The following is a 26,864-nucleotide window of genomic DNA, read 5'->3' on the forward strand; positions in this document are numbered from 1 at the left end:
CTTTCGAGTTGTTGATTCCTTCTTTTAGTCCCAAAGGCTCCTTTACAAAACGCCTCTGTTTGTTTTTAGACAAGCAGAAGGAGAACGAGAAGCTGCGTGAGACTCTGGCGCGGCGGACAGCCAAGCTGGAGCAGAGCAGGAAGGAGAGTGAAGTTCTGCGGAAGGAAAACCTCAGACTGCAGGAGACGCTGGAGCAAAGCAGTCAGGAGAACGCGCTGCTGCAGAACTCCCTGCAGGCCAGCAGAGAAGAGCTGCGAAGGTCAGCACTAACACACTTGAGTCATTTAAAACGGTCGTGTGTGTGAGCTTAGTGATGGTGCGTGACCTCCTGACCCCAGGGCTACTGATAGACGTCAGTGAGACTGCAACCCAAAACCAGGAATTGGGTTTACTTTTAGATCTCCTCTCCCTTTCTGCCACTTATCACTCCTGAGTGTTTGGCTTTTCAGTCCAGTTACCACTCCTTTTATATATAAACTATATAAAATACATCCTCTGAGGTTAATCCATGCATATTTACATTCATAGTTGAATCAAAGTATTGAGACTCATTCCTAGTTTTTTTATTCCAGGTTGCAGTGTGAGGTGAAGCTCCAGAGGCAGCAGCTGTCCGACTCCCAGCAGCTGCTGCAGTCGCTGCGAGTGGAGCTGCAGGTTTATGAAAACATCAAGAACGACTCCAGCCAGCATGGTAACCTAACCAATCGCCCAGATTCATTACATTCTTTGAAGAAGTCAAAGTAACACACACTTGACTTTTTAAGATATCAGTAGTTAACATATCGGGTCAACATATAGTCTGTCGCAACTTTTAACCTTCCTCATGCAGTGCAGTTTGCTCTTCTTGTGGTTTTCTGTAACGCCTGAGGTGTTTATCTTTGTTTTCCTGTCAGAACGCCGTCAGGAGGCGCCGCATCCTGTCCCCATGTCGTCGTCTGGCTCGATGAACCTGGGAGAGCTCCTGTCCGAGATCAGACACCTGCGGCTGCAGCTGGAGAGGAGCATCCAGACCAACACGGCGCTGCGGCAGAGACTGGAGGAGCAGCTGCTCAGAGGACCCGGTCACTCTGAGACCATCAACATCAACTACCTGCTGTCGTCTCCAGGTACGCGCAACAGCAAAATTAAATAAGTTAGGGCCGGGCGATGAATCGATTTTTAGTTTTTGAAGCTGGGTTTTTCTAAAAACAAATTTGTCGCCAATGCACCCTTCGGGTTCCCATAGTTCACTGTGATGTTAGCCCATCCAAAGCCCATCATCTTGCCTAAAAACTGTGTCTTACAGCTTCTATTTATTTGGACTTTGAATTGAAGTCAAGTCTATGCCAGAATATTTGGACCAGAATAAGATTTTATTTTAATTAATTGAAGTTGTATGACAATAAAGTTGAATAAAGCGTTAATATTATCGGAACAAAGTCATGAAATTAAGAGAACAAGGAAGTAATTTTATGAACACAAAAAGCTACAAAATTAAAATGAGGAATGTTGAGCGTCTTGTAAAATTATATTTTGGGATAAGTTTCACAGATAAGGAAATGTTTAATCTTTTAACACATGAGCATCAAGTTATTGGTAGCTCTTGAAGAAAGAGACACACAGGCTGACAGATTCTTTTTTTGAAAAGAATCAAATCAGATCTGCACAACAGAGTCTTAGGGTTATATTTAGAAAAAAAAAAATACGAGAATGAAGTCATAAGATTATGACTTTATTCTCGCAATTGTTTTATTTTATTTTCTCCTATTTTTTCTGGTATAAAAATATCATAGATTTTATTTTTAGGCCTATTTATTGCCCAGCCCTAATATAAACACACAGGAAACAGGACATGAAAACTCCAGTTTTCTGCGTGTGTTGTAGATGAAGCGGGCCGGCCACCGGGTCGGGAAGGCTGTGATCCTCTGCTTCGATCCTTCCGGACCCACGAGCAAACCAGTGTCTATCATGGTGAGACAGCCTTCTCGGCGTTGGCATAATTCTCCATAACACTCCAATCGAACCTATCGCTATCGTTTCAGTCTCCTCAGAAGTGAAACATCAGGCTCAGTCGGAGAACGACGCCGACTCCGTCTGCAGCTCCGAACAGAGCGTCTCCGGCGCTCCTTCCCGGTTGGTCCCTGGCCACCGGATGTGGGCCACCCGCAACGGGCGCCACGTCCTGGGTTTGATCGAGGACTACAACGCCCTCCGCAAGCAGATCTCAGAGGGGAGGAAGCTGTCACGGAGCATGGACGCACAGCTGCACGAGTGTCTGCACGCGCTCAGACAGCAGGGCTCTGACAACCAGGTAGCGACCGCGCCGTCGTGCTGAAGCTTCTTTAGGAATGACACGATGAGACCAGCAGTTTGGTTTTCTGTATTTAGATGAGAGAAAACCAGCATTTGAAGAGTTTATCCAGCAGCAGCAACACCATGCAGCAGGTGCTGGAGGAGGCCGGCCGGCTGCTCAAGCTGCTATGGAGGGTCTCTCTGCCGGCTGCCAGCACAGCAGGGGGCAGCGCCGGCAGCCAGCAGGTGGGAACCAGCTCACACGCCGTGAACCCTCTCACTAATGAAGCTTCTGAAGACCCGAACCTCCTCTGCTCTCCTCCGAATCAGGATGAGCTGCTGAAGAACGAGATCGCCAGACTGAAGAACAGATTATCTCAGCAGGAGAGGATGCTGAGCGGAGCCGTGAAGCGCCTGCGGACCACCAACCAGCTCAAAGAGGGGATGGAGAGAGTCATCATTGACCAATGTAGGACGTTATAAACTATTTTACAAGTTTCACAGCAAATGTACTTTTTAGGGCCCAAATTAAGGATTATTCTATTAGTCAGTAATTCTATTCATTATTTTTATGAAATAAAACATTTTTGACATTCTGCAGATCTTTCATTTAAGCTGTTTTTATATAGTATTAGAAATGTAAATAAGTAATTGGATTCTTTTTTTTAGATAAAATAAACATTTTATTGCAAAGCTCAGCCCCTTCTCCTAGACTAAATAATAATAGTGTAGAGTTAACCTGCTTATTACTTTTTGGATTAACTGATCCAACACTAGTGTAGCTTAGATTAAATATTTTTTTTTAACCTTAAATGCAAGATGTATATATTTTTGTAAAGCCTTGATTTATTTTTTCTGTGTTTAACTTTCAGAAAATGGCCTTTTTTAGAGTGTATAAATCGGTTTACGATTAATCGATGATTAAATTAGTTGACAATTAGCTCAATAATTTTTATTTTACAAGGCCAACTTATTACAAACCATTAGTTCACCATTAAAACCCTTCCACTGTCTTCCAGTGTCTCTGACTCATGGAGTGTTGAAGAAAGCTCGGGGGAATTTAGAGGTGAGTTCACACTCTGCACCTTTTCTCTGGTGTTTCGTCCTCGGCGGTAAATTGTCCTTCAGTGAATCGTTCTTCTTTGTCCTTTCTGTGACGTAACATTAGACAAATTACTGCACCTTGTTTGGGCAGAAAGGCCCGTCTGGAGGAGCAGGTGCAGGTCAGTGCGGTTGGGTTGCAGGCCGAGACTTTGCATGAGTTTCATGAGCTCTCGCATGAAGTAGAAGCAAATTGGAAACTTAGTTGTAACTACAGACTTTAATGTGTTTTATTGGGATGTTGTAGACCAACACCAGACAGCGTTTGAGTATGAAGTAGATGGAAAAGTTGTTCGTAAATCAAAAATATTAAGTGTTCATTTTGTTGGCTAAACAGAGAATCCATTTGTGGACATTTTATTTAGCTTACTATAAAAAGCATGCTCCTTTCCGAATAAGAGAACTTTATGCTGGTCTTTCACATCAAATACTACATTAAAGTTTGTAGCGTGACAAAAAGTGAAAGCATTAAAATAATAAATTTAGTTTTGTTACCTAGCTAAGATGTAAAACACAATAGCACCATAAGAACACAGCTTGTGTTTTAAAAAGGAAAAATTATATTTCCCATCACGGTAAGTCACCATGTACTTTTTTTTTTTTTCTTGGATTAGCATGTTTCTGGAACTTGTCTTGCATGTTTGCAACCAAAAGTTTGATTTTCTCAGGGGGGGGTTTTCCCGTCCCTTAACTCACTATTTCATATGTGTGTTCCAGGAGGTCCCAGTCGGTGTGCAGTAGTGGAGGCTGAGCAGAGAAGTTTTCCTATTTCCAGTCTGACTGCAGACAGAGACTCTGATTTATCGGGTGGAAACAGCGACTGAACCCAACGGAGCTCCTTCGTTTCAACCCGACGTTACCCAGCCTTCATGTCCCGCTGTAAAACCGTCACCTTGTCCCCCATAAATCCAAGCCTTTTTATACCTGAATTGCACAACTTTTGCCTTTATTTTAATTGTGGTACTAAAGCTGTAAAAGTTTATTTTAAAACAATTCCTGTGTAAATAGCCATCCGTGCAATGCAGCAAAAATATTTTCCTTTATCATTTTTTATATGACGAAAGTATTTTACTACTGTTTTAGCTTGTGTAGGAGCTACTGTGAGACAAATATGTTCAAATGCAGTAAAAAGTATCATGATGATGAATCCAGGAAGTCTGTTTGATTTGAAGGAAAAACAACCCTAACTGTGGTACAAAACTCCCTTTAATAGCATATACATTTTTGTTTGAAAGTACAAATTTTGGCCAACACTTCTGAAACAAAAACTAATTTAAAAAAAAAGAGTTTAACAAGGTCGTGCAGAGATTATATTTAAGTAGCACTTGAAACTTTTCTAGTCATAGTGACCTATAAAACTAGGCCTGGGAATGAAGAAGGACCATAGTCAGCCACTGATGAGGAATAGCACCAAGATCCCTACAGACTCCGTTCCTCATCAATATGAACCAGTTTGAAAGATATCAGGCTGTCCTCAAGTTTAATATTAAATATTAAAAGTCAAACGCCTTGAACTACAACTGTTCACCTCAAAATAGGGCTTTGATACTAGAAAAGGTTGTTTCTGAAAACATGTATGAAATGTAGTTTTTGTGCGTTTATCTTTGAACAAGTCTGACAAAAGCCTGGACCAATTGGATGATGGGTTCCTGGCCTTCGTGGCTCGCCTTCGATCCGGGTGTGGAGGGTTTGGACTGAAGGGAGGGGAGGATGCCACTGGCTGGGGATGATGGTGAACCCCTCCTGAAGTGGCGCGACAGGCTGGAGAGAAGAGTGCTCTAAAGTGGGGGGGGGGAATTTTGTTATTTTTAACTTAAAGTAATTGAAGAAACTAACACTAATGAGAAAATGTAAAATGGATTTAGATTAGCCATCAACAAATGAAATATTTTGTTACAAGTATTGGAGTGTTATCTGACAGCCACTAGGGGGCAGCAGCGAGTGGATGTTTATGCATATTTCACACATACCAAGGATCATTACAAGCAATAGGCTGCCATCTAGTGGACGCATGCTTACTATCAGATAGGAAATTACCTAATTAGCATCTACACAGCTAATTTCATTTGTGTTCTTTTCAAGTTAAAATGTAAAGAATTTAATATTAGTTTGATGGCAAGAAATTCCTCAAAAATGGAAAAACTTTGACTTTTAAACAGACAATATACAATATTTGAATAAAGTTCAACCTTCTGCACAACCCAACAAAAATAAATTGGTACTAATTTCAGTATTTAACAAAAAACATAAGCGTTTACATGTGAATCAACTATAATCATTTTGGAGTGTGTGGTTTAAATCTGTTCAATTATATCTGTAATCAAGTGGTTAGATATTATTAAAATGTTTGGAGATTAAATGCCGCATAAAATCTGCACATCAACACAAGCCAGATGGGCTTCATGGCCAACAGGATGGAGGTCTCACCAGTTCAGAGCTGAGCTCCTGTTTGAGCCTCTGTTTGTCACGAGGAAGGATGGCTGGATCTTTGAGACAGCGGACGGCCTGAGAGATCAGGACGTAGAAGCAGTTCTCCATGGTGAACATCAACAATGACCTGAAATCCAAAGGAAAATGTCACAAAAATTATGTGAATAAGAAACTGAGTCAATTTTATTACATGTGCATAAACTTAAAAACAAAAGCTTCACTTACTTCAGAGCCTGGATTTCCTCCAGTGAGGCCAGCGAGGCGATGCTCAGAGAGGTCGGCTCCTTCCTCTTCTCCATCTGAAAATAAGCAGCAGTAAGTCATCGTTTTTGAACTTTTGGTTGATCGACGCGGACCTTTGAGGCATCCCACAGCCCACCTCGCTCAGCGTGCCCAGGGCCACGTTGATGGTGGCCAGCAGGGTCCCGAATGACGGCGCCACATCCGGGTCGAACGCAGGAGTCGTGAAGCTGAGCACAAACAAGGTCCTGTACTCGGCCAGATCCATACACTGAGAAACAAGATGGTCACACTTAACATTTTATGATCCTGCTGATGTAGCTCAGTGTAAATAATCAAGACTAGTCATTTTATTAGGAACTCTTTCAGGCAGTGACCTGGTCCAGCAGTATCTGGCAGCAGTCTGGAGTGAAGTGCTGCAGTGTAGCCAAAGTTTTACTGAGGATCTTCAGCAGGCTGCACTGAACGGCCAACAGGGCCTTCTGCTCGGCCTCCTCTCTCTCTCCTCCTCCTGATGATGATGCTGCTGCAGCATCTTTATTCAAGGTCTGAGGCGGTCGCTGCGTCCTGGTGCCGGCGGGCAACGCCTCACCATTCTTAGACTGAACAGAAAATGCACATTTAGTGATGACAGCATCCTCTTCATCTGATTTAAAGTAATAAAAACTCTCAGATCTTAACCTGCAGGTAATGGTGGAGCATCTTTTTGCTGTGGAACAGGTATGTGCACGTCTGGCACAAGTAACAAAGGTTTATCTACGGAGAGAGCGACAAGAGAAATTGTGAATGAATTAAGAGTCTGGGGTTTTCGATGAGGCTGTGATTTCCGCCAGACTTGCCTGCACGTCTCTGAGCAGATTGGGGAGATGGAACTGCCACTCCTTGCAGAAGCTGGAGAGCTGCAGCAGAAATCCCACTGTGTGATCTGCCTCGTCTAAACAGGACAGGCTCTGCACGGTGCGCACCGCGTTCAGACACTGAGCGGAGAGGAAACACAAGGCGGGAACTTCCTGTGATCCGATCTCAGCTATTTTAAGTTGTTTAGAGGCAGCCGTAGCAGCAAAACTACAGCTGTGAGCCTTTTCAGGAAAATGTCGTAGCGATAACGAGCTAATTAACAGGCTCGCAAACGGATGTCATGGACTACGATATTATCAGGGGTCCGACCTGTAATATGCGTTCCTGATGCACTCCAACAAAGTCCAGGGCTTCATTGATGAAGTTGTAGCGAAGCGTCTTGAGGAGACTCTCCATCAGAGACATGCAGAGGCGGTAAACGCCCGGCCAGCAGGCGGAGTCCTGCGACTTCCGAGAGAAACTCTGAGAAACACGAACCATCTGGTTATCAGAAAAATGATGCAGCTCTGAAATCTGGGTTAATATTGGGCCTGTAGGGAAATCTGTGATTTAATCGTTAAAAAAAAAGTAAGATAAAATTGTGACGCCGTCATATCGTCCACGCTGAGATGTGCTAATACAATCTTTTATTTCTAAAAAAAGTAAACATGAAAAGCTTCTCTGGATGAAACTGCTTATTATAAGGAGACTGACATTCTTCAAATCCTGTAAAAAAAAATAGACTGAATCTATACTTTTCCAGTTTGTTAAGAAATCCTCTACAATAACTACACGCTGTTCCTTCAGTGTAAAGTTTGTTTTTTTTACCTGCGATGTGCCGTTTGAGGAAACCTCATACACGCTCAGCAGGGGCAGGCAGATGGTTTGAATGACGCCTGCTCCAGCAACAGCTGCTGCCCCCTAAAAAACATTAAAGACACACCCACCCCCCTCGTTCCTTTAGATTACAATGGCGTAGAAATGAAGTGCTAAGGTTTAGAGATGTACTTGTGTGTACCTGGGGAGTGCGGGCCAGCGTCAGCAGCAGGTGGAGCGCGGCCTCGGTGAAGAACAGGTTGTGTTTGCAGCGCAGGCTGATCTCCACGGCGCTCAGCACCGACGGCAGGACTGGGACCTTCCTCATCACCAACACCCAGTGCTCACCGTCCTCATCGCTGCGACACAGCTCTTTGGTCAAGTGCAAGGCGAGCACGCACACCTGACAGAGCAGGGAGAGAAAGACAACGGGGCGTGCTAAGCTGAAAACCGACCAAAATCTGAAACCTTCCGGACGGAGAGAGCTGCTCTCAAACATGGCGCGTTCTCTCGCTCACCCCGTCTCTCTGGTCCTTCTGCAGGCCGCGAGGACAGTCCGTCTCCATGCTGTCCTCCTGCTCCAGCAAGTCTCCCGTCTGACTCATGTGTCGGGTGTTGTCGATGAGCGCCAGCGCCTCGTCCTTCACCGTCTCGCATACGGAGAGCAACAGCTGGGGCAGCTGGGAAATATCTCCGCCTAGTTGGCCAATCATGCAGATTTCAGCCACTGAACGTTTGACTCAAATACAGACAAAAGAAGAGGGACGTTTTGTACCGTTGAGACCCTGAATCTGAAGCACAGAGATGAGTGCAGAGAAGATTTTGGCTTTGGTCCGTTCCATCATCTGCTGGTCGGCCTGCAGGACGCTCTCCAGGATCAGGGAGAGGGGAGAGAGGATGTCAGGAGCCGCTGCCACCACACTACGCACAGAGAGAGGAGTTACAGAACTTAATCATGAAACGACACGCAGAGCAGCAGATAAATATTTAAGCAAAATCTTTCACCTGCAGGTACAAGAACCTAACTTGGCACAAATGTTCCCACGAGGCTCGCATTTGTGATTGAAAACGTCAAGATGGCAACCAAGAATAAATGTTTTATTACACTAAATGCCAATACTTATTATAGAGGAATACTTTCTATGTCAAATCATTTTAAAATCATACATTTCTGAACATTAAAAAAAATTGTACAAGCTAACGCTGAACTGCTAGGCACAAATGATTTGCAGAAGCTAACGCTAAGCACAAAACAATTTAATAAAGTTAATGGTAAACACATACAAAAAACAGCTAAAGCTAAACATGAAAGAAATGCAGAAGCCAGTGCTAAACACAAAATTAGCGTAAACTGATGCTAACCGCTAAAAGCATTAACAAAATTGTGGAAACAAGTGCTAAGGATAACAAAATTAGCTGAACCGAACACTAACTGCCTCTAAGTCTGAGTCACAGATTTTAGTCTCCTTCCAGGTGACGACTGGCGTGAGACTCCAGATTAGGAGTCTGACTAAGCTGCATGGTATTACTTTAAAGTTGTAAGAACAGGATGAGCAAAGTCAAAACAGATTTTGTGACAAAGTCGATCCAAATCATGAAAATGGAAATAATTGTTTTAAAAGGCTCAAAGACGGCGGCCATCTTCTAAGATGCCATCCTGAAATTCAGGTGGCTAATGGGGAATATTATAGACGTACGACCTGGCATGCTAATTTTGATGCTTGTGTTCACATTTGAACGATTTTTACAGCAAGATGCAGCAGTACGTAAAAGATGTCAAACACACCTCCTCCACGGTTTCAGGAGGATAAGCAGGAGAGTAGCCATCATGGATCCCAGACGAAGACAAGGCACAGATGTGGGTGTGGTGAGCTGCAAATCAGGAGAGGGAAAATTAGAACTGGATTAAAATGAAAAAAATAATAATTTCAAGCCACGACTTACAGCAGCTTTAGTCCCGTCTAGAACATCCATAAACAGCTTCAGTTTGGTCGAATCCTCTGTTAGATGCATCACATCTGCCTGAAAACATCAGAGCACGACGACTCAGATTTTATGTTTCTCTACTAACTATCCAAATAAAACGGATTTCACCAACCAGTTTACAGAGAGAGAAAATAAAAAAATCAATATTAACATAACACACATGGGTGGTGGAAAGAATCAGCAGCATCCGCCACGCAGAAATCAGCATCTGTGTCTCTGGGAAGCAGCAGATGCCCTCCTCCTCCGTCTCTGCCACATGACACACCAACGACTTCACATACTGGGACCAGTAGTCGTAGCGCCGTGCGTTAGAGAACTTTTGAAGCCCATCCTTCAGAGACTGCTCCAGAGAACCACTGTATCACACACACACACACACACACTCAGGGTGTTTTGACACTGCAAAAAGACAAACTACTACCATGTATTTTTGGTCAAGTTTCTAGGGCAAATATTTCAGTGCACTTGAAGTAAAACAGACCTAACTTACAAGCAATGTTTCAGCAAAATATAGGAGCTTGTTTCAAGTCAATAATTTCTTAATAGTGACGGAACAGTACCAGTTCCCCTGGCACATTATTTCACTTATAACATGAGAAAAGTGTCTTGTTATAAGTGAAATAATCTGCCAATAGAACTAGTACTTTTTTAAAATCAATAGTAAGGAATCATTCCTTTAAACAAGCTCCTACATTTTGCTGAAAAGTCACTTGAAAGTGACTTACTTCAAGTGCTCTAAAATAATTTGCCCTAGAAACTTGACCAAAAATACTTGGTAAGATTTTGTGTTTTTACAGAGAAGGATTGATAATAATTCATGTTGAATTTCATTGATGGTGGCACAGATTCAGGTCGACCAGCTGACCTGACGACGTAGTAAATCTCCAGACCGATGATCTTCATGACGAATGCGCAGGCCTCCAGGACGCATGGCTGTGGATAAATCATACAAGTTGGGTAGTTATGAAATAGTTGGTTCAGAAAAGTCTAAAACAGGATGCGATTTGTTTATTTAACAAAGACCTCTGTGGTGTCCGACGGCGGGGTGAGAGTTCCAAAAAGAGGCGTCGTCAAATTCTCCCAAAATCTTTCCCTGCACAAAAACAACAAAGCACCACGAGATTGTTCCACAACACACCCTTAGAGTAAAGTAAGGTTTGTTTTAGCTGTGTGTTCTCACTTTGTGCGAAGGACGGAGATGGCGCTGTCTCTGCGGTCCTGCCACAGCGCCAGGAGGAAAGCCAGCGCTGCGCGGTGGAGCAGCGGAGGACACCAGTACTTCCCCTGCTGCTTCGAGTCGATCAGCTCCAGCACCACGTGGAGGCAGCTCCACTCGCCCACCAGGAACTCCTGCAGACACAGAAACGTTTTCAAGCTAGATGCTCAGCTGCTAAAAAAACCAAAAAAAAAACCCAACAAAAACAAAAAATGGAGTTACGCCAGCGTACCTTTGACCCCTCGTTTCCGTCTTTGACCTCCAGGTTGAGGAAGAGTTCGATGAGGCCGGGCTGCGTTTCCACAGCCACCGTGAGGAACTCCAGGATCATCACCTTGATCCTCATGTCTTCCGTTTTGCTCTGCAGCCGAGCGAGGAAGGCGTCCCTGATGGCGGCCGCGTCGTTGCCGAGGCAGGCGTACACCGACATGGGGGCGACCTGCGGATGAAACTAGTTAAGCTGTCGCTAGTGATAAATCGATGAAAGGCCGGAGGAAGTCTCACCGTGGCGAGCCTTTTCAGCAGCTGGATGGCGAGGCGGGGCAGAGCTGGATCATGTTTGTGGTAAATGTATTTGGCGAGGACGACGACGAGGTTGCTGCCGTGACCGCCGTGCTGCGTCAGCGCCTGCTCCAGCGGGGACACGGCGTCGGACGGCGGCTTCAGGCGGATCACGTTGTTCGTGACGGAGAAAGCCAGTTTGACCGTCTGGATAAGGATCTGGCCTGGACCCTCAGAGCCACAGCTGCAAGAGGACACAAGATTAGTCACCAGTTCAGCGGAAAAACAGCAAACAAGCACAAAATAAAGAACAAAAAAAAAGGCAGATTATTAGGACAAACATATTGAATTGTTCACCTGCTGGGCTGAGCAGCCAGGACGACATCTATGGTGTCCACTCCGACAGCCATGATGTTGACAACGGCCTGGCCAGCCTCTGTGTTGGCCAGGCTGTAGATGCAAAGGGACTGCAGGGTTGGAGTGCTGCAGTGACACAGGAAACAGTTCAGCCTCAAACTTTATTAGACAACTAAACCTTTTCAGTCAATAATAGTTAATATTAATAACCTACTTGATTATTAATTGATTAGCAAAGAGATGACATGTCTGAAATAGTCTAGGATAATAAAGTGTTCAATTGACTAAAATTAGCATGTCAGAGAATAAAAAGATTAATCTACCACATTATCTCTAATTAGTCTATATCTTATTAAAGTATTTAATATTAGTAAAAAGAACAGAAATTTGATTGACCAAACCATGTGCAAACTAGGGCTGGGTGATACAGTTTAACAATAAGATCTTTGATTCTTCATTTCAGATCTTGTTTTTTATCTTTTTTGCTCACTTTCTTTTGGGAGAAAACATTTTCAAAAAGTGGCTTTTAATTCCATCGTCCCTTCTGTGAGTTGTACAATGGCAAATCAGGGCTAAGTTATGACCATTTCTATTCAATTACAAGAATATAGTCATAATATTAGCAGGGGAAAAAAAGGTACAATTTTACCAGAGAAAAAATTTAGTTACAAGAAAAAGAGTTTTAACGAGGAAAAAAGTAACCAGGATCTGATGTGAGCAGCTCAGTTCCAGTAGTTCATCAAAACTGTTGTTTTGCATCAAAGTTCTGCTTCGGATAATAATGTGATGTTCTAAAACTTATACCAAAGTGTAACTTTATAACTTTACAAGATGCTCAACATTCCTTATTTGAATTTGTTATTGTTTTGTGTTGGAGTACTCATAAAATTACGACTTTATTCTGCTAATATTATCACATTATACTCGTAATGTTGGGATTTTTTATCTTAGTGTGACCCTAATCCTCCATCATAAGAGTTGACCTGAATTCAAAGTTCAAATAAAACAAAGCTGTAAAACTCGCTTGTCAAACAAAACTGTGGGTTCTGAGCGGGCTGACATCACTCTGAACTATGGACTCAAAGAGTCCATTGGTGGAAAAATAATCCTTACTTTCCAAAAATTAAATCTTCGAAAACTAAAAATGTAAAAAAAAAAAAAAAAGAAAAATCGATTTCACTCTAGTGCAAACTCTGATATATTCCTAAATCCGTATGGTCCAGCTCTCTGGATCACCAGAAAACTGATGATATTTCTGAACTCCATCCATACCTGCCCTGGTTCTCTCCTTCTGGGCTCAGATTGAGAATGGCGTGTATCAACTCCAAAATATAGCAACCTGTAGAGACGCACACAAGTCAACTTTTACTCTGGTTTCTCTGTCGCTCTTCCAGAGAGACATAAAGGAAAACAGGAAAGTTCACCTATTCTCTCTCTGACTCCATTGGTGTTGTAGCGCCACTTGTGGTACGTTGGCAGCATCTCCTTCAACACCAGCAGCACACAGGGAATGAGGCCTTTGCTCTGGGTGTTTCCAAGCTGCCCCTGAAGGAGATAAAAGTGATGCAATGCATTACTAAAAACCAGAACTAAGACTCAAATATTATGCTTTAAAAAAAATAATAAATGTTTACCTTCACCAAGGTTGTAATGAGACGAAGGAAGGCGATTGTTACAGCGTACTCTCCTCTGGGTTGCTCAATCTGCACCAGCAGGTTGCCGTAGTTACCTGCCTTCATTCCCTCAGCACTAAGACAAAAGGAATATTACTCTGATGTTTTACAGATAAGATCAACATTCGTCAGAATTCGATCTGGTTTATTAGGGGTGGCATTACCTGATACACTGGGCCATGTTGGTCAGAGGGTTGGAGGTGAAGGGGAGGAAGCCAGTGTGATGCAGACTGGACCACACCTGAGAGGAAATAAACACAGTTCAATTCAGTTTAATTCAATTCATTTCAGAAATACTTTATTGATCCCAAAAGGGAAATTAAATAATTAATTCATATTCTTCAAAAAGTTATTGTAGATAGTAAAGGCTGTTGGCAGAAAAGATCTCTTGTAGCAGTCTGTATCACAGCAAATCTCAAGATGTCTCTGACTGAAGATACTCTGTCATACACTTCTTCCACAATGCATTCACTTTGAGCATTTTCAAGGTAAGTTTTCAAATTTTTCCAACTACACACTTAGCAATAAAAAACAGTACAAATATAAACAAAACAAACATTTAAATTTACAATTTTATGATTTGATTTATTACTGTTATCAATAATATATTATAACTGTATTCTACATTCTGGAATAAAGTGAACTAAAACATAACAAAATGTTATGTTTTAGTAACAAAATGTTATGTTTTGAAATGTCTTTTGTGTTAATGTACACTGCTCAAAAAAATAAAGGGAACACTTAAACAACACAATATAACTCCAAGTAAATCAAACTTCTGTGAAATCAAACTGTCCACTTAGGAAGCAACACTGATTGACAATCAATTTCACCTGCTGTTGTGCAAATGGAACTTTGTACAGAACAAAGTATTCAATGAGAATATTTCTTTCATTCAGATCTAGGATGTGTTATTTGAGTGTTCCCTTTATTTTTTGAGCAGTGTATATTACCTACCTGCTCAAATTAAATGCTTAAACACAAGAAAGTTACAAAAAAAAAAAAAATCTCTAAAAACTGTTCTTGCTACGCTTTCTGGCATTTAGCAAATAGAAATAATCTTGGTAACTTTAACTGACATAAAACAAGGGATGTTTGGTTTGATTTAATTTAAAAAAATATGTGTGTCATTATTAGGTCTATCAAATTAGGTGGTTTAAACTGAGGTTTAAATAACATTTTCCAAATTTAGGCTTTTAATCAAACACTAGACTGCACTTTATTATAAAACTGTGCGGTTTGGGATATGAAGGACTTTCAAGGACTATACACAGAAATCAAGCAATTCCCAAACCTTGAACACACCTAATTGAAATTGAAGCATTTCCAAGGATTTCTAGCCCCTTTACAAAACCCTGATAAAGGCAAGAAAATGAGAGACAAACGACCTGAATCTCCCTGCTTCAATCATACACACCTTCCCTGGCATCCTGGCAGCCAGCACAGAGAGACAGTTCACACAGGAGGCGATCACATCCACCGGAGGGTTGATGACTGAAGTCAATCTGACACACGAGACAGGTGCAAGATCAAGACTATATAAAAAAAATAATAATAATAACAACCTACAAGTTTCAATAAGTTTGTCTGACGTTAGGTTACCTCTGCAGCAACATGTAGATGCGTGAGGTGAGAGGCAGCAAGCAGTCGGACACTGTCCAGTCGGTGCTGATGATCTTATGGACCAGATCCAGGATGGGCTTCACGCGCGTGCAGTGAGCCAGGACGTCTAGCACAAACAGGGTTACAGTGCTGAATTAATTAGACATTCCAAAACCTGTTTATACATGATTAACTGTTTAATTTGAATAAACTAGAAAAAGCTTTTGATGACAAAATACTGTCAATGACTCCAAAACAGCAAAAAGCTGACAAACTTTGGTAAACATTAAAGATTGTTTAAATTCTAGCAATATGCAACAATCAAATCAAGGTTAGACTCTACATAAAGTAAAAAAGTATGCTTTTTACTTTATTTTCTTTCTTTAAAAAAAAAAAAAAAAAATCAGGAAATTTGAATGCTGCATTTATGCAAAAAAGGCATTGAGTCCTTATATTACATAGTATATGGACATATTTTTCATTAGGTTTATATTTGTGCATTAAACATATTTTTCTGTTTGTATTGGGTCCTATTTTTATTGAAATATACTATGTTGTGTATGTGGGATGTCTATATAAAACACGTTACATTTTTTAACATTATATTTCAATACATTAATGTGCATCAGTTACTCACAAAAATGAACTGGAAATGAAACAAAACTAAATTTACTGAAGTCCAAAGAAAAACTTTAAAAGAGATGTAGAAAGCCTGGTAAGCTTCTGATCACAAACACTTTAAAACTTATTTAAAAAATTGGAATAACTTAAAACCTCTCCAAAGTACTTAACAATGATGAATTAAAAACCAATTTGTTGAAGAATTCCTTGATTTGAAATTTTTAAGTGCAATTTCAGAGTAAAAATTTGCATTTGTTATCACTGACAATTTTCTATTCATACCTAAAGTTTCTTAAGTTTCTTATTAAAAAAAATAACAAAATAAGAAAAGTTCATCTATACGGAAGAGGATTAGGGCCACCAGAGAAAACAAATTTTTTTTTAGATTAAAGTCATAATTCTGTCTTTCTGACTTCATTCTCAGAATTCTGACTTTCTCACTTTAATCTCAGAATTCTGACTTTAATCTCAGAATTCTGACTTCATTCTCAGAATTCTGACTTCAATCTCAGAATTCCGACTTCAATCTCAGAATTCTGACTTTTTGACTTCATTCTCAGAATTCTGACTTCATTCTCAGAATTCTGACTTCATTCTCAGAATTCCGACTTCATTCTCAGAATTCTGACTTCATTCTCAGAATTCCGACTTCATTCTCAGAATTCCGACTTCATTCTCAGAATTCTGACTTTCTGACTTCATTCTCAGAATTCTGACCTTCTTACTTCATTCTCAGAATTCTGACTTAATTCTCAGAATTCCGACTTCATTCTCAGAATTCTGACTTTCTGACTTCATTCTCAGAATTCTGACTTCATTCTCAGAATTCTGACTTTCTGACTTCATTCTCAGAATTCTGACTTCATTCTCAGAATTCTGACTTCAATCTCAGAATTCTGACTTCAATCTCAGAATTCTGACTTTCTGACTTCATTCTCAGAATTGACTTCAATCTCAGAATTCTGACTTCATTCTCAGAATTCTGACTTCAATCTCAGAATTCTGACTTCAATCTCAGAATTCTGACTTTCTGACTTCATTCTCAGAATTCTGACTTCAATCTCAGAATTCTGACTTTCTGACTTCATTCTCAGAATTCTGACTTTCTGACTTCATTCTCAGAATTCTGACTTCATTCTCAGAATTCTGACTTCAATCTCAGAATTCTGACTTCAATCTCAGAATTCTGACTTCAATCTCAGAATTCTGACTTCAATCTCAGAATTCTGACTTTCTGACTTCATTCTCAGAATTCTGACTTCAATATCAGAATTCTGACTTCATTCTCAGAATTCTGACTTCAATCTCAGAATTCTGACTTCAATCTCAGAATTCTGACTTTCTGACTTCATTCTGAGAATTCTTACTTCAATCTCAGAATTCTGACTTCAATCTCAGAATTCTGACTTTCTGACATCATTCTCAGAATTCTGACTTCAATCTCAGAATTCTGACTTCATTCTCAGAATTCTGACTTCTATCTCAGAATTCTGACTTTCTGACTTCAATCTCAGAATTCTGACTTTCTGACTTCAATCTCAGAATTCTGACTTCAATCTCAGAATTCTGACTTTCTGACTTCAATCTCAGAATTCTGACTTCAATCTCAGAATTCTGACTTCATTCTCAGAATTCCGACTTCATTCTCAGAATTCTGACATTCCGACTTCATTCTCAGAATTCTGACTTTCTGACTTCATTCTCAGAATTCTGACTTCAATCTCAGAATTCTGACTTCAATCTCAGAATTCTGACTTTCTGACTTCATTCTCAGAATTCTGACTTCAATCTCAGAATTCTGACTTCATTCTCAGAATTCTGACTTCAATCTCAGAATTCTGACTTCATTCTAAGAATTCTGACTTCATTCTCAGAATTCTGACTTCAATCTCAGATTTCTGACTTCAATCTCAGAATTCTGACTTCATTCTCAGAATTCTGACTTCATTCTCAGAATTCTGACTTCAATCTCAGAATTCTGACTTTCTGACTTCATTCTCAGAATTCTGACTTCAATCTCAGAATTCTGACTTCAATCTCAGAATTCTGACTTCATTCTCAGAATTCTGACTTCATTCTCAGAATTCTGACTTCATTCTCAGAATTCTGACTTCAATCTCAGAATTCTGACTTCAATCTCAGAATTCTGACTTTCTGACTTCATTCTGAGAATTCTGACTTCAATCTCAGAATTCTGACTTCAATCTCAGAATTCTGACTTTCTGACTTCATTCTCAGAATTCTGACTTCAATCTCAGAATTCTGACTTCATTCTCAGAATTCTGACTTCTATCTCAGAATTCTGACTTTCTGACTTCAATCTCAGAATTCTGACTTTCTGACTTCAATCTCAGAATTCTGACTTCAATCTCAGAATTCTGACTTTCTGACTTCAATCTCAGAATTCTGACTTCAATCTCAGAATTCTGACTTCATTCTCAGAATTCCGACTTCATTCTCAGAATTCTGACATTCCGACTTCATTCTCAGAATTCTGACTTTCTGACTTCATTCTCAGAATTCTGACTTCATTCTCAGAATTCTGACTTTCTGACTTCAATCTCAGAATTCTGACTTCAATCTCAGAATTCTGACTTTCTGACTTCATTCTCAGAATTCTGACTTCAATCTCAGAATTCTGACTTTCTGACTTCAATCTCAGAATTCTGACTTCAATCTCAGAATTCTGACTTCATTCTCAGAATTCCGACTTCATTCTCAGAATTCTGACATTCCGACTTCATTCTCAGAATTCTGACTTTCTGACTTCATTCTCAGAATTCTGACTTTCTGACTTCAATCTCAGAATTCTGACTTCAATCTCAGAATTCTGACTTCAATCTCAGAATTCTGACTTCAATCTCAGAATTCTGACTTTCTGACTTCATTCTCAGAATTCTGACTTCAATCTCAGAATTCTGACTTTCTGACTTCAATCTCAGAATTCTGACTTCATTCTCAGAATTCTGACTTCAATCTCAGAATTCTGACTTCAATCTCAGAATTCTGACTTCAATCTCAGAATTCTGACTTCAATCTCAGAATTCTGACTTCAATCTCAGAATTCCGACTTCATTCTCAGAATTCTGACATTCCGACTTCATTCTCAGAATTCTGACTTTCTGACTTCATTCTCAGAATTCTGACTTCATTCTCAGAATTCTGACTTCATTCTCAGAATTCTGACTTCATTCTCAGAATTCCGACTTCATTCTCAGAATTCTGACTTTCTGACTTCATTCTCAGAATTCTGACTTTCTGACTTCATTCTCAGAATTCTGACTTTCTGACTTCATTCTCAGAATTCTGACTTCTATCTCAGAATTCTGACTTCTATCTCAGAATTCTGACTTCAATCTCAGAATTCTGACTTTCTGACTTCATTCTCAGAATTCTGACTTCTATCTCAGAATTCTGACTTTCTGACTTCATTCTCAGAATTCTGACTTTCTGACTTCATTCTCAGAATTCTGACTTCTATCTCAGAATTCTGACTTCAATCTCAGAATTCTGACTTTCTGACTTCATTCTCAGAATTCTGACTTCTATCTCAGAATTCTGACTTTCTGACTTCATTCTCAGAATTCTGACTTTCTGACTTCATTCTCAGAATTCTGACTTCTATCTCAGAATTCTGACTTCAATCTCAGAATTCTGACTTTCTGACTTCATTCTCAGAATTCTGACTTCTATCTCAGAATTCTGACTTTCTGACTTCATTCTCAGAATTCTGACTTTCTGACTTCATTCTCAGAATTCTGACTTCTATCTCAGAATTCTGACATTCCGACTTCATTCTCAGAATTCTGACTTTCTGACTTCATTCTCAGAATTCTGACTTTCTGACTTCATTCTCAGAATTCTGACTTTCTGACTTCATTCTCAGAATTCTGACTTCATTCTCAGAATTCTGACTTCATTCTCAGAATTCTGACTTCATTCTCAGAATTCCGACTTCATTCTCAGAATTCTGACTTTCTGACTTCATTCTCAGAATTCTGACTTCATTCTCAGAATTCTGACTTTCTGACTTCATTCTCAGAATTCTGACTTCATTCTCAGAATTCTGACTTCAATCTCAGAATTCTGACTTCAATCTCAGAATTCTGACTTTCTGACTTCATTCTCAGAATTGACTTCAATCTCAGAATTCTGACTTCATTCTCAGAATTCTGACTTCAATCTCAGAATTCTGACTTCAATCTCAGAATTCTGACTTTCTGACTTCATTCTCAGAATTCTGACTTCAATCTCAGAATTCTGACTTTCTGACTTCATTCTCAGAATTGACTTCAATCTCAGAATTCTGACTTCATTCTCAGAATTCTGACTTCAATCTCAGAATTCTGACTTCAATCTCAGAATTCTGACTTTCTGACTTCATTCTCAGAATTCTGACTTCAATCTCAGAATTCTGACTTCATTCTCAGAATTCTGACTTCAATCTCAGAATTCTGACTTCATTCTCAGAATTCTGACTTTCTGACTTCATTCTCAGAATTCTGACTTCTATCTCAGAATTCTGACTTTCTGACTTCAATCTCAGAATTCTGACATCATTCTCAGAATTGACTTCAATCTCAGAATTCTGACTTTCTGACTTCAATCTCAGAATTCTGACTTCAGTCTCAGAATTCTGACTTCATTCTCAGAATTCCGACTTCATTCTCAGAATTCTGACATTCCGACTTCATTCTCAGAATTCTGACTTTCTGACTTCATTCTCAGAATTCTGACTTCATTCTCAGAATTCTGACTTCATTCTCAGAATTCTGACTTCATTCTCAGAATTCTGACTTTCTGACTTCAATCTCAGAATTCTGACTTCATTCTCAGAATTCTGACTTCATTCTGAGAATTCTGACTTCAATCTCAGAATTCTGACTTTCTGACTTCATTCTCAGAATTCCGACTTCATTCTCAGAATTCTGACATTCCGACTTCATTCTCAGAATTCTGACTTCATTCTCAGAATTCTGACTTCAATCTCAGAATTCTGACTTCAATCTCAGAATTCTGACTTCATTCTCAGAATTCTGACTTCAATCTCAGAATTCTGACTTTCTGACTTCAATCTCAGAATTCTGACTTTCTGACTTCATTCTCAGAATTCTGACTTTCTGACTTCAATCTCAGAATTCTGACTTCATCCTCAGAATTCTGACTTCATCCTCAGAATTCTGACTTCATTCTCAGATTTCTGACTTCAATCTCAGAATTCTGACTTCATTCTCAGATTTCTGACTTCATTCTCAGAATTCTGACTTCAATCTCAGATTTCTGACTTCATTCTCAGAATTCTGACTTCAATCTCAGAATTCTCACTTTCTGAATTTAAACTCAGAATTCTGTTTTTTTTTTTTCGGTGGCCCTAATCCTCTTACATACCAAAAAAAGAGGCTTCAAGAAGTTTCCACTTAGGAATGCTTTGGTTGATATGAAAGTGACACTTTTTCCTGCTTTAATATTCTTGAGCCCACACTAGGAATCTTAAATACAGACTAAAAGCACCATGGTTATATATTTGCTGTGCTTCCAGCCTGTCGCTCAGCTGTATGACGTACCTGCAGTGGAGACGACGTGCAGCAGCATCTCCACCTCGCAGGTGAACAGAGTCCAGGCACTGTAAGAGTAGTCCCACCTCACCATGTAGCCCTGTTCCCCTGCAATCATAACCTGGCCCAGCACTCCCTGGGGCATCCAGAGGTTAGCCTGCCCTGAACCTAAAGAAAAATGATGGGATAAAGATGCTCTTATTTCTAAACTATAAATAACGTCAAACATCTGTGTGCAAATGTGAACCAAAACAAACCCAGAGGGTAGAGTAGTTTTGGAGCCTGTCTTCTCCACAATGTCTCATCGTCCTTAGAAATGATATCAATGGGTTTGTGTTTGTAAACTTGTGTGTAGAAGGACATCTTGTCCAAGAAGTTATAAACCTGCCAAACACAAGCATAAACACTGAGGCGTCTGTACAAAGAGAGGCTCCCATACATCTGGTCAGGGAGACATTTTACCTTCTTTACAGTCAACTTGTTCGACACGAGTGCGGTCAGCAGCTGCAGCAGAGGTCCGATCTTGTGAGGGAACATCCCAGCTGCACTGTCTAGGATCATCCCTAGTCCCCTGTTTGGCTTCTAGATTCAAATTTAGACAAACATGACGGATTGACAGCAAGAAATACACTGGTAGCTATGTTTTATCTCCCCTTCCTTTGGCATTTTGTCTCACCATTTCCCAAAAGACTTCAGCTAAACTGGGAGCGGAGAGGACCTCACAGGCAGCATCGATCAAGTGAGAGCCCTCCACACCATTGGCCTGCAGCAGATTACAATAGAGCCGGTTACCGGCACATACATCGATTTCTCTTAAACACATAAACGCCAGGCAGGACCTGTAAGCTCTCTTCTTCAAACGACGTGATCACGAATGACAGCAGGCCATAAATACACATCTTGGCTGTGCTTGCTGTACACTGGAAAGGCAGAATCAAAAAGATGACTTGAAAATTAAGTTACCTACACAAGGGCAACAACATAAAATGCTCAACTGTTTTTGCATTTTTTTAAGCCTTTTGTGATGCACAATTTTTGCTGTCTTACATTATTTCCTGAGACTCCGAGTCCCTTCAGCATCGATGAAAGATACTGGAAAACCCCCAGCTGCAGCGCCGTGTTGCCTATCCTCCGGATCACAGGATTGGACTCGTCAGGTCTGAGGGTGTGTCTCAACAGGACCCAGGACAGCAGAACAGGGCCATGATGAGGGATGTCCCCAAATGTCAACAGCAGCTGATCCATCTCCTGGAGGAAAAAAAATAAAATAGGAAAAATACAGATGTCACAAAAATAAATTAAGAAAACTTCATCCCTATAAATTTCCTCTGCTCTTATTGTGGAAAAATAGAAAACTGATTATCTCTTCTTCAATTAAAGGTTAGAAAACTGATTATCTCTTCTTCAATTAAAGGTTTGTGTCAAACCTTAATGACGTCAGGAGCCCCGGAAAACTGGTGCTGCTCTGGGCAATCCTCCAGAGCGCACTTGTGCAGAAAGTCTATGTCCATTCCCTCCACCAGGATGAGAGAGCTCAGGTATCTGCCAGCCGGAGAAACGCAACAGATCAATTAAAACTACATCAACAAGAACGATTAGAAAACTAATCATGAAAAAAAGGGCCTTTATTGACGTGGAGATTCCAAGTAGAAGTAGTTGTGCAGCAAACAAATAGATAAAGTCAGATCATGTCGTGCGTTTTTGTTTGAGATGTTTACATTTCATGAAATTGCATAACACTGGTCAATATCATGATACCGGTCCAAGCCGACTCTCTATAAAGAGACCTACCCAATCCTGTCAACCAGTGCATCCATGTTCTTGTCAACCAGGTGTCTGTTGGTCTGCCTTAAGCCGAAGCCTTGTTCTTTGAACATTTTGGTGAAGTTCAGAAGGTCAGACGGGCTCATCTCAAAGTAGGCGTAGTACAGGAAGATGATCTCCAGCAGCAGAGACTGCTCTCTCAAACACTGCATGAACCACCGGGAGACCTGCCGCTCGGTCTGAACAAAAACACAAACAATCCCAACTGGTACTTATGACGAAAGAGGTCACACCTCGTTGTGAGTTTTCCACAAACAGCATGGCGCAAGTATTCATGTAATAAACTTTTTAAATACAAGATTTCAATCCCAAACAATCTTGCAATTTATTGGGATTTTGAGCAACTTCACTGCAAAAACAAAATCTTATCAAGTGTTTTTGGTCTGGTTTCTAGTGCAAATATCTTAGTACGCTTGAATAAGACAAAACTAACTCAAAAGTACTTTTTCAGCAAGACACAGGAGTTTGTTTTAAGTCAATAATTCCTTAACATAACAAGACATTTTTCCGTGTTGTAAGAGAAATAATCTGCCATTAGAATTAGTACTTTCTAACCAATATTAATTATGTACTTAAAACAAGGTATATCTTGCTGAAAAGTTGCTTTTAGTTAGTTTTCTCTTAAAACATGTGTACTAAGATATTTGCACTAGAAAATAGACCAGAAAATACTGCTGGTCTAACTATTTGACAATTACTAACTACTTTGTGTTGGCTTGCCAGACGAAAACAAAAGAGTTGTGAAACACCCTTACCATGAGGTTGCCGTGGGTTTCCCATGTCGGTGCTTCGGCCTTGAAGAGATTCTCAAACTGTGACTGATAGCTGCTCACCAGGTCTTTCTCCAGTTTATTGACACAGTTACTGTACTCGGTCTACACACACACACAAGCAAACACCTGAAATTGAATAAGAGAACCCATAACCTTTGTCATCAAGAAGTGGATGATCAAATATGTTTGTGACCTCTCACCCGATAGGGATGACGTTCATCCTGAAAGTATGTGAGCAGCAGCAGAACACATCTAAGCAGACACATCCGCTCCTCATAATAGTAATCAGCTATCTGTGGAAACAATTACAGAAACAGTCGGATTTAAAAACTGCCACCAGGAAAGTTGCAATTCAGCAGCATACTTTTAGACTCACCTTTAGAAGGAGTCCCTGGCTTTGCCGCTCATCCGTTAGAACAACCTGTAGAGACAAACTTTTTTTAATCATCACCAGTACTGCAGCAGCTCTTCCTCTTTATGTCATGTGATTAAAAAAGGCTGATGGAGAACAAAAAAGAATACTTTTAAGGAATCTCGGGTCCCTCTATAGTCCTCCTGGAGATAGCATTGTAAAAGCTGCACACTCTGCTGCTCATCCAGATTCTGTGAGATTTATGAACACACATCTTAGCACATTCCCTGAAAGCTGTTATGTGTGTGTTTACTCAAAGAAAACTCTGAATTCGTACCAATAATTTACTGATTCGAAAGCCAAAGTCCTTCAGAGGTTGTGCCACATTTTTCTTCTCCTTCACTTTCCCAGCAGAGGATGAGCTACAGCAAAGGAAGCTGACAATTACTCTTTCTGTGAATAATAATGATGAATGTGACGTGAAAATACTTTGCTGTCTCTACCTGGGTGGCTTGTAGTAACCAAGTCCTTGATGCAGTCTGTCCCAGTGTCTGTCAAGTTCTCCCTCGATCTGAGCCTGCGACCATCCAAAACAAATATCTGTTTGCTTTTTTTATTCGGTGTACACGTTACCAGAAATAAACTGATAAATTAAATGTTCAGCAAGGTCACAAAAGTACAGAGGAGACATACCGGCTCTCTCAACGCAGATCTCCCCAGCAAAATCGTCCATAACTCTCGACAGCTTCTGAAAAAAAAGTGAAAGTGGTATATTTAGGCAAAGCAATGCAGAATGCTGTGTTAATGCACATCAGCAGCACTGAACTGTTTTCAGTTTTTATACTCTGAACATTTTAGGGATCTGAACAACTGAGCTCTGATAGCTCTGGGTGCTTTGATGTGTTCTTGGTGATTTGATCACCACTTTGACAATAAGTTTGTATTAGAGCTACGCATTATATCAAATTGGATTGTGTTTACAATATTGTAATCACAAAGAAATCTTTAGATGCTCTATGTGGCAGGATACGCATGCAAATTCTGCCTGCAAAAAACATATTTGTTCTTTTGGATATACTTTTTTGTTGCAAATGACTGGTTCTAACATTCTCAACAACATGCCAAAATTAAATTAAACCGATACCAAAATGACATTAAAACAAGTAATGGAGACATTAAATGAATGCAATTTAATGAATCTTGTTGATTATATAATCACAATCATTGTAATCATAGTTACTTGTCAACCACAGCATTCTCTTACAAATATAATAAACCATTTCAATTGTGCTGTAAGTACCTGGTTCTTACATATTTATTGTTTATTTAAAAATTATTTCCTTTTCCAAACTCAGTTTTAGCACATTTACAATATAAATACAAAACTCACTTTGTAGTGCAAATATTTCTACACTGCTTAACATTTAAATATGCAAGTCACAAAAACCATGAATAAACACAAACAACATGGAAAACAGACATTTGTTCTCCAAAGGGTTCTTGGTCTAAATAACACAGGCTTCACCACCATTACCCCCAAATAAGACCTATCCACAAAACCTTATGGTGTCTGTGCACACATACATAAATGGTTTTCAGTTAGTAAGTAAATAGATCAATCTATTTATCCGTACTGATATTTATGTCATGGTAACTCAAAACCTTTAAATAAAACGCAGCTGGAAAAAATATATTTCATAATTTCAAATATTTATTATTCAGACAAACAGGACATGAAACAGCCTGACAACATTTTGTTCAATTTCACGTTTCCATACTATATTTTTTAAAACAGGAAAAATACTATTAAATTGCAAATTGCTGAAGACAAAATAGAAACACAGGCGGAACATTGAGATGTCAAATGGCCTTTTCATTATCCTGTTTAGCACGCTCATTACAAGTACAGCTAATAAACTCTACTCCACATATTTACAAAAATTAATCTGCTATTGTTTTGATTTGGCATCATTAAGCCTAACAATGTGCTATTATATCAAACTAATAAATTGTGACAGTTAGACGATTGAATATTGAATTCAGTTCTCAAATTGATCTTCAAGCTGTAAAACTCTATAAATTATTTTACACTTAACTAACTTAAGCTAACTTCGTTGTCATATCTCTAATCAACAGTTCCGTTAGTTTGTCCATTATCGCATAGCTTTATTTAATCCGTGACGAGCAGTGATAGTTGTTGAAGATAATACAGAGATAATTGAATTTAAAATAACTTATTTGTCCATTAAAATAATGAGTATTTTCAATAGCTGACTTTTGTAGCTATTGTTGGCATGCGGCGCCGCGCTGAAGAAAAGCCTTTCAAACGTTAGCAGCAGTTGCTAAGCTAACTAAGCGTGGCGCTAACTGTTAAAAAGACGAACAGTCAAACGCGTCGGTTACCTTGAATTAAAAGTTGAAGCTATGTTTATACATGTTTACCCTCCAGTGGGTTTTGTTAAGTCTGCAGGCCTTTTTAATATTAAATGAAGTTTGTGTGGCTGTTACTACCTGACGCTGATCTCTGATTCCGCCATCTTCGCCTCGGCTCTGTGATTGGTCGGTGAGAACTGGCCCGTCACATCAGATTCTTCTTCTGGAGCTAGCGTTCCACGTCAGAAATGTTCTAGCGCCATCTTATGGAAGGAGATTGTAAGGTCAAGTCAAAGCTTCCACCGTTATTTTTTGCACGATTTCATGACATGAACT

The 26,864-nt window shown here is 39.9% G+C and overlaps 2 protein-coding genes across 10 annotated transcripts in view; one reads left to right on the top strand and one right to left on the bottom strand.

The window, feature by feature from the left end:
* cdk5rap2 (CDK5 regulatory subunit associated protein 2) overlaps positions 1 to 4,519 on the top strand; it is a 40,350-nt gene extending 35,831 nt beyond the window's left edge. For 7 of the 8 annotated variants that reach the window (XM_028026523.1, XM_028026524.1, XM_028026526.1 and 4 more), the window contains 10 exons: positions 70 to 259; positions 573 to 691; positions 894 to 1,106; positions 1,864 to 1,950; positions 2,022 to 2,290; positions 2,368 to 2,517; positions 2,602 to 2,740; positions 3,291 to 3,337; positions 3,440 to 3,494; positions 4,090 to 4,519. In XM_028026523.1, the coding sequence (XP_027882324.1) occupies positions 70 to 259; positions 573 to 691; positions 894 to 1,106; positions 1,864 to 1,950; positions 2,022 to 2,290; positions 2,368 to 2,517; positions 2,602 to 2,740; positions 3,291 to 3,337; positions 3,440 to 3,494; positions 4,090 to 4,196 (1,376 nt within the window). In that variant the 3' untranslated portion in view covers positions 4,197 to 4,519. The remainder of the gene's footprint in view (positions 1 to 69; positions 260 to 572; positions 692 to 893; positions 1,107 to 1,863; positions 1,951 to 2,021; positions 2,291 to 2,367; positions 2,518 to 2,601; positions 2,741 to 3,290; positions 3,338 to 3,439; positions 3,495 to 4,089) is intronic. The other variant, XM_028026531.1, reaches the window with a different exon arrangement.
* Positions 4,520 to 4,560: 41 nt separating this feature from the next.
* Positions 4,561 to 26,728, bottom strand: nup188 (nucleoporin 188). Of its 2 annotated transcripts, none has more exons than XM_028026534.1 (43): positions 26,667 to 26,728; positions 24,849 to 24,900; positions 24,659 to 24,732; positions 24,493 to 24,577; positions 24,326 to 24,406; positions 24,180 to 24,224; positions 24,004 to 24,096; positions 23,786 to 23,905; positions 22,998 to 23,209; positions 22,634 to 22,748; positions 22,254 to 22,454; positions 22,046 to 22,126; positions 21,883 to 21,969; positions 21,669 to 21,788; positions 21,464 to 21,590; positions 21,216 to 21,374; positions 15,031 to 15,157; positions 14,846 to 14,933; positions 13,593 to 13,669; positions 13,390 to 13,504; positions 13,180 to 13,300; positions 13,028 to 13,094; positions 11,756 to 11,881; positions 11,402 to 11,642; positions 11,130 to 11,336; positions 10,862 to 11,031; positions 10,705 to 10,774; positions 10,547 to 10,614; positions 9,842 to 10,037; positions 9,640 to 9,717; positions 9,482 to 9,567; positions 8,471 to 8,616; positions 8,214 to 8,392; positions 7,898 to 8,098; positions 7,708 to 7,800; positions 7,210 to 7,362; positions 6,882 to 7,019; positions 6,724 to 6,798; positions 6,420 to 6,644; positions 6,182 to 6,313; positions 6,028 to 6,101; positions 5,800 to 5,929; positions 4,561 to 5,150 (listed from the first exon to the last, which is right to left on the bottom strand). In XM_028026534.1, the coding sequence occupies exons 1-43, from the start codon at positions 26,690 to 26,692 to the stop codon at positions 4,971 to 4,973; spliced, it is 5,241 nt and encodes a 1,746-aa protein (XP_027882335.1). In that variant the 5' UTR covers positions 26,693 to 26,728; the 3' UTR covers positions 4,561 to 4,970. The 2 variants fall into 2 exon arrangements, with proteins under 2 accessions (XP_027882335.1, XP_027882334.1); XM_028026533.1 differs by having other exon boundaries at positions 24,849 to 24,903; positions 26,667 to 26,692.
* Positions 26,729 to 26,864: the final 136 nt, after the last annotated feature.

The sequence above is a fragment of the Xiphophorus couchianus genome, chromosome 8 (genome assembly GCF_001444195.1).
Source record: "Xiphophorus couchianus chromosome 8, X_couchianus-1.0, whole genome shotgun sequence".
Taxonomy (NCBI): Eukaryota; Metazoa; Chordata; class Actinopteri; order Cyprinodontiformes; family Poeciliidae; genus Xiphophorus; species Xiphophorus couchianus.

Coding starts and splice junctions, on each gene's coding strand:
- nup188 (XM_028026533.1), bottom strand. CDS start 26,692: ATGGCGGAATCAGAGATCAGCGTCAG. Junction 8,617..9,481: donor CTCCTGAAACCGTGGAGGAG/GTGTGTTTGACA, acceptor CTCTGTGCGTAG/TGTGGTGGCAGCGGCTCCTG. Junction 6,799..6,881: donor ATCTGCTCAGAGACGTGCAG/GCAAGTCTGGCG, acceptor CTCTCTCCGTAG/ATAAACCTTTGTTACTTGTG.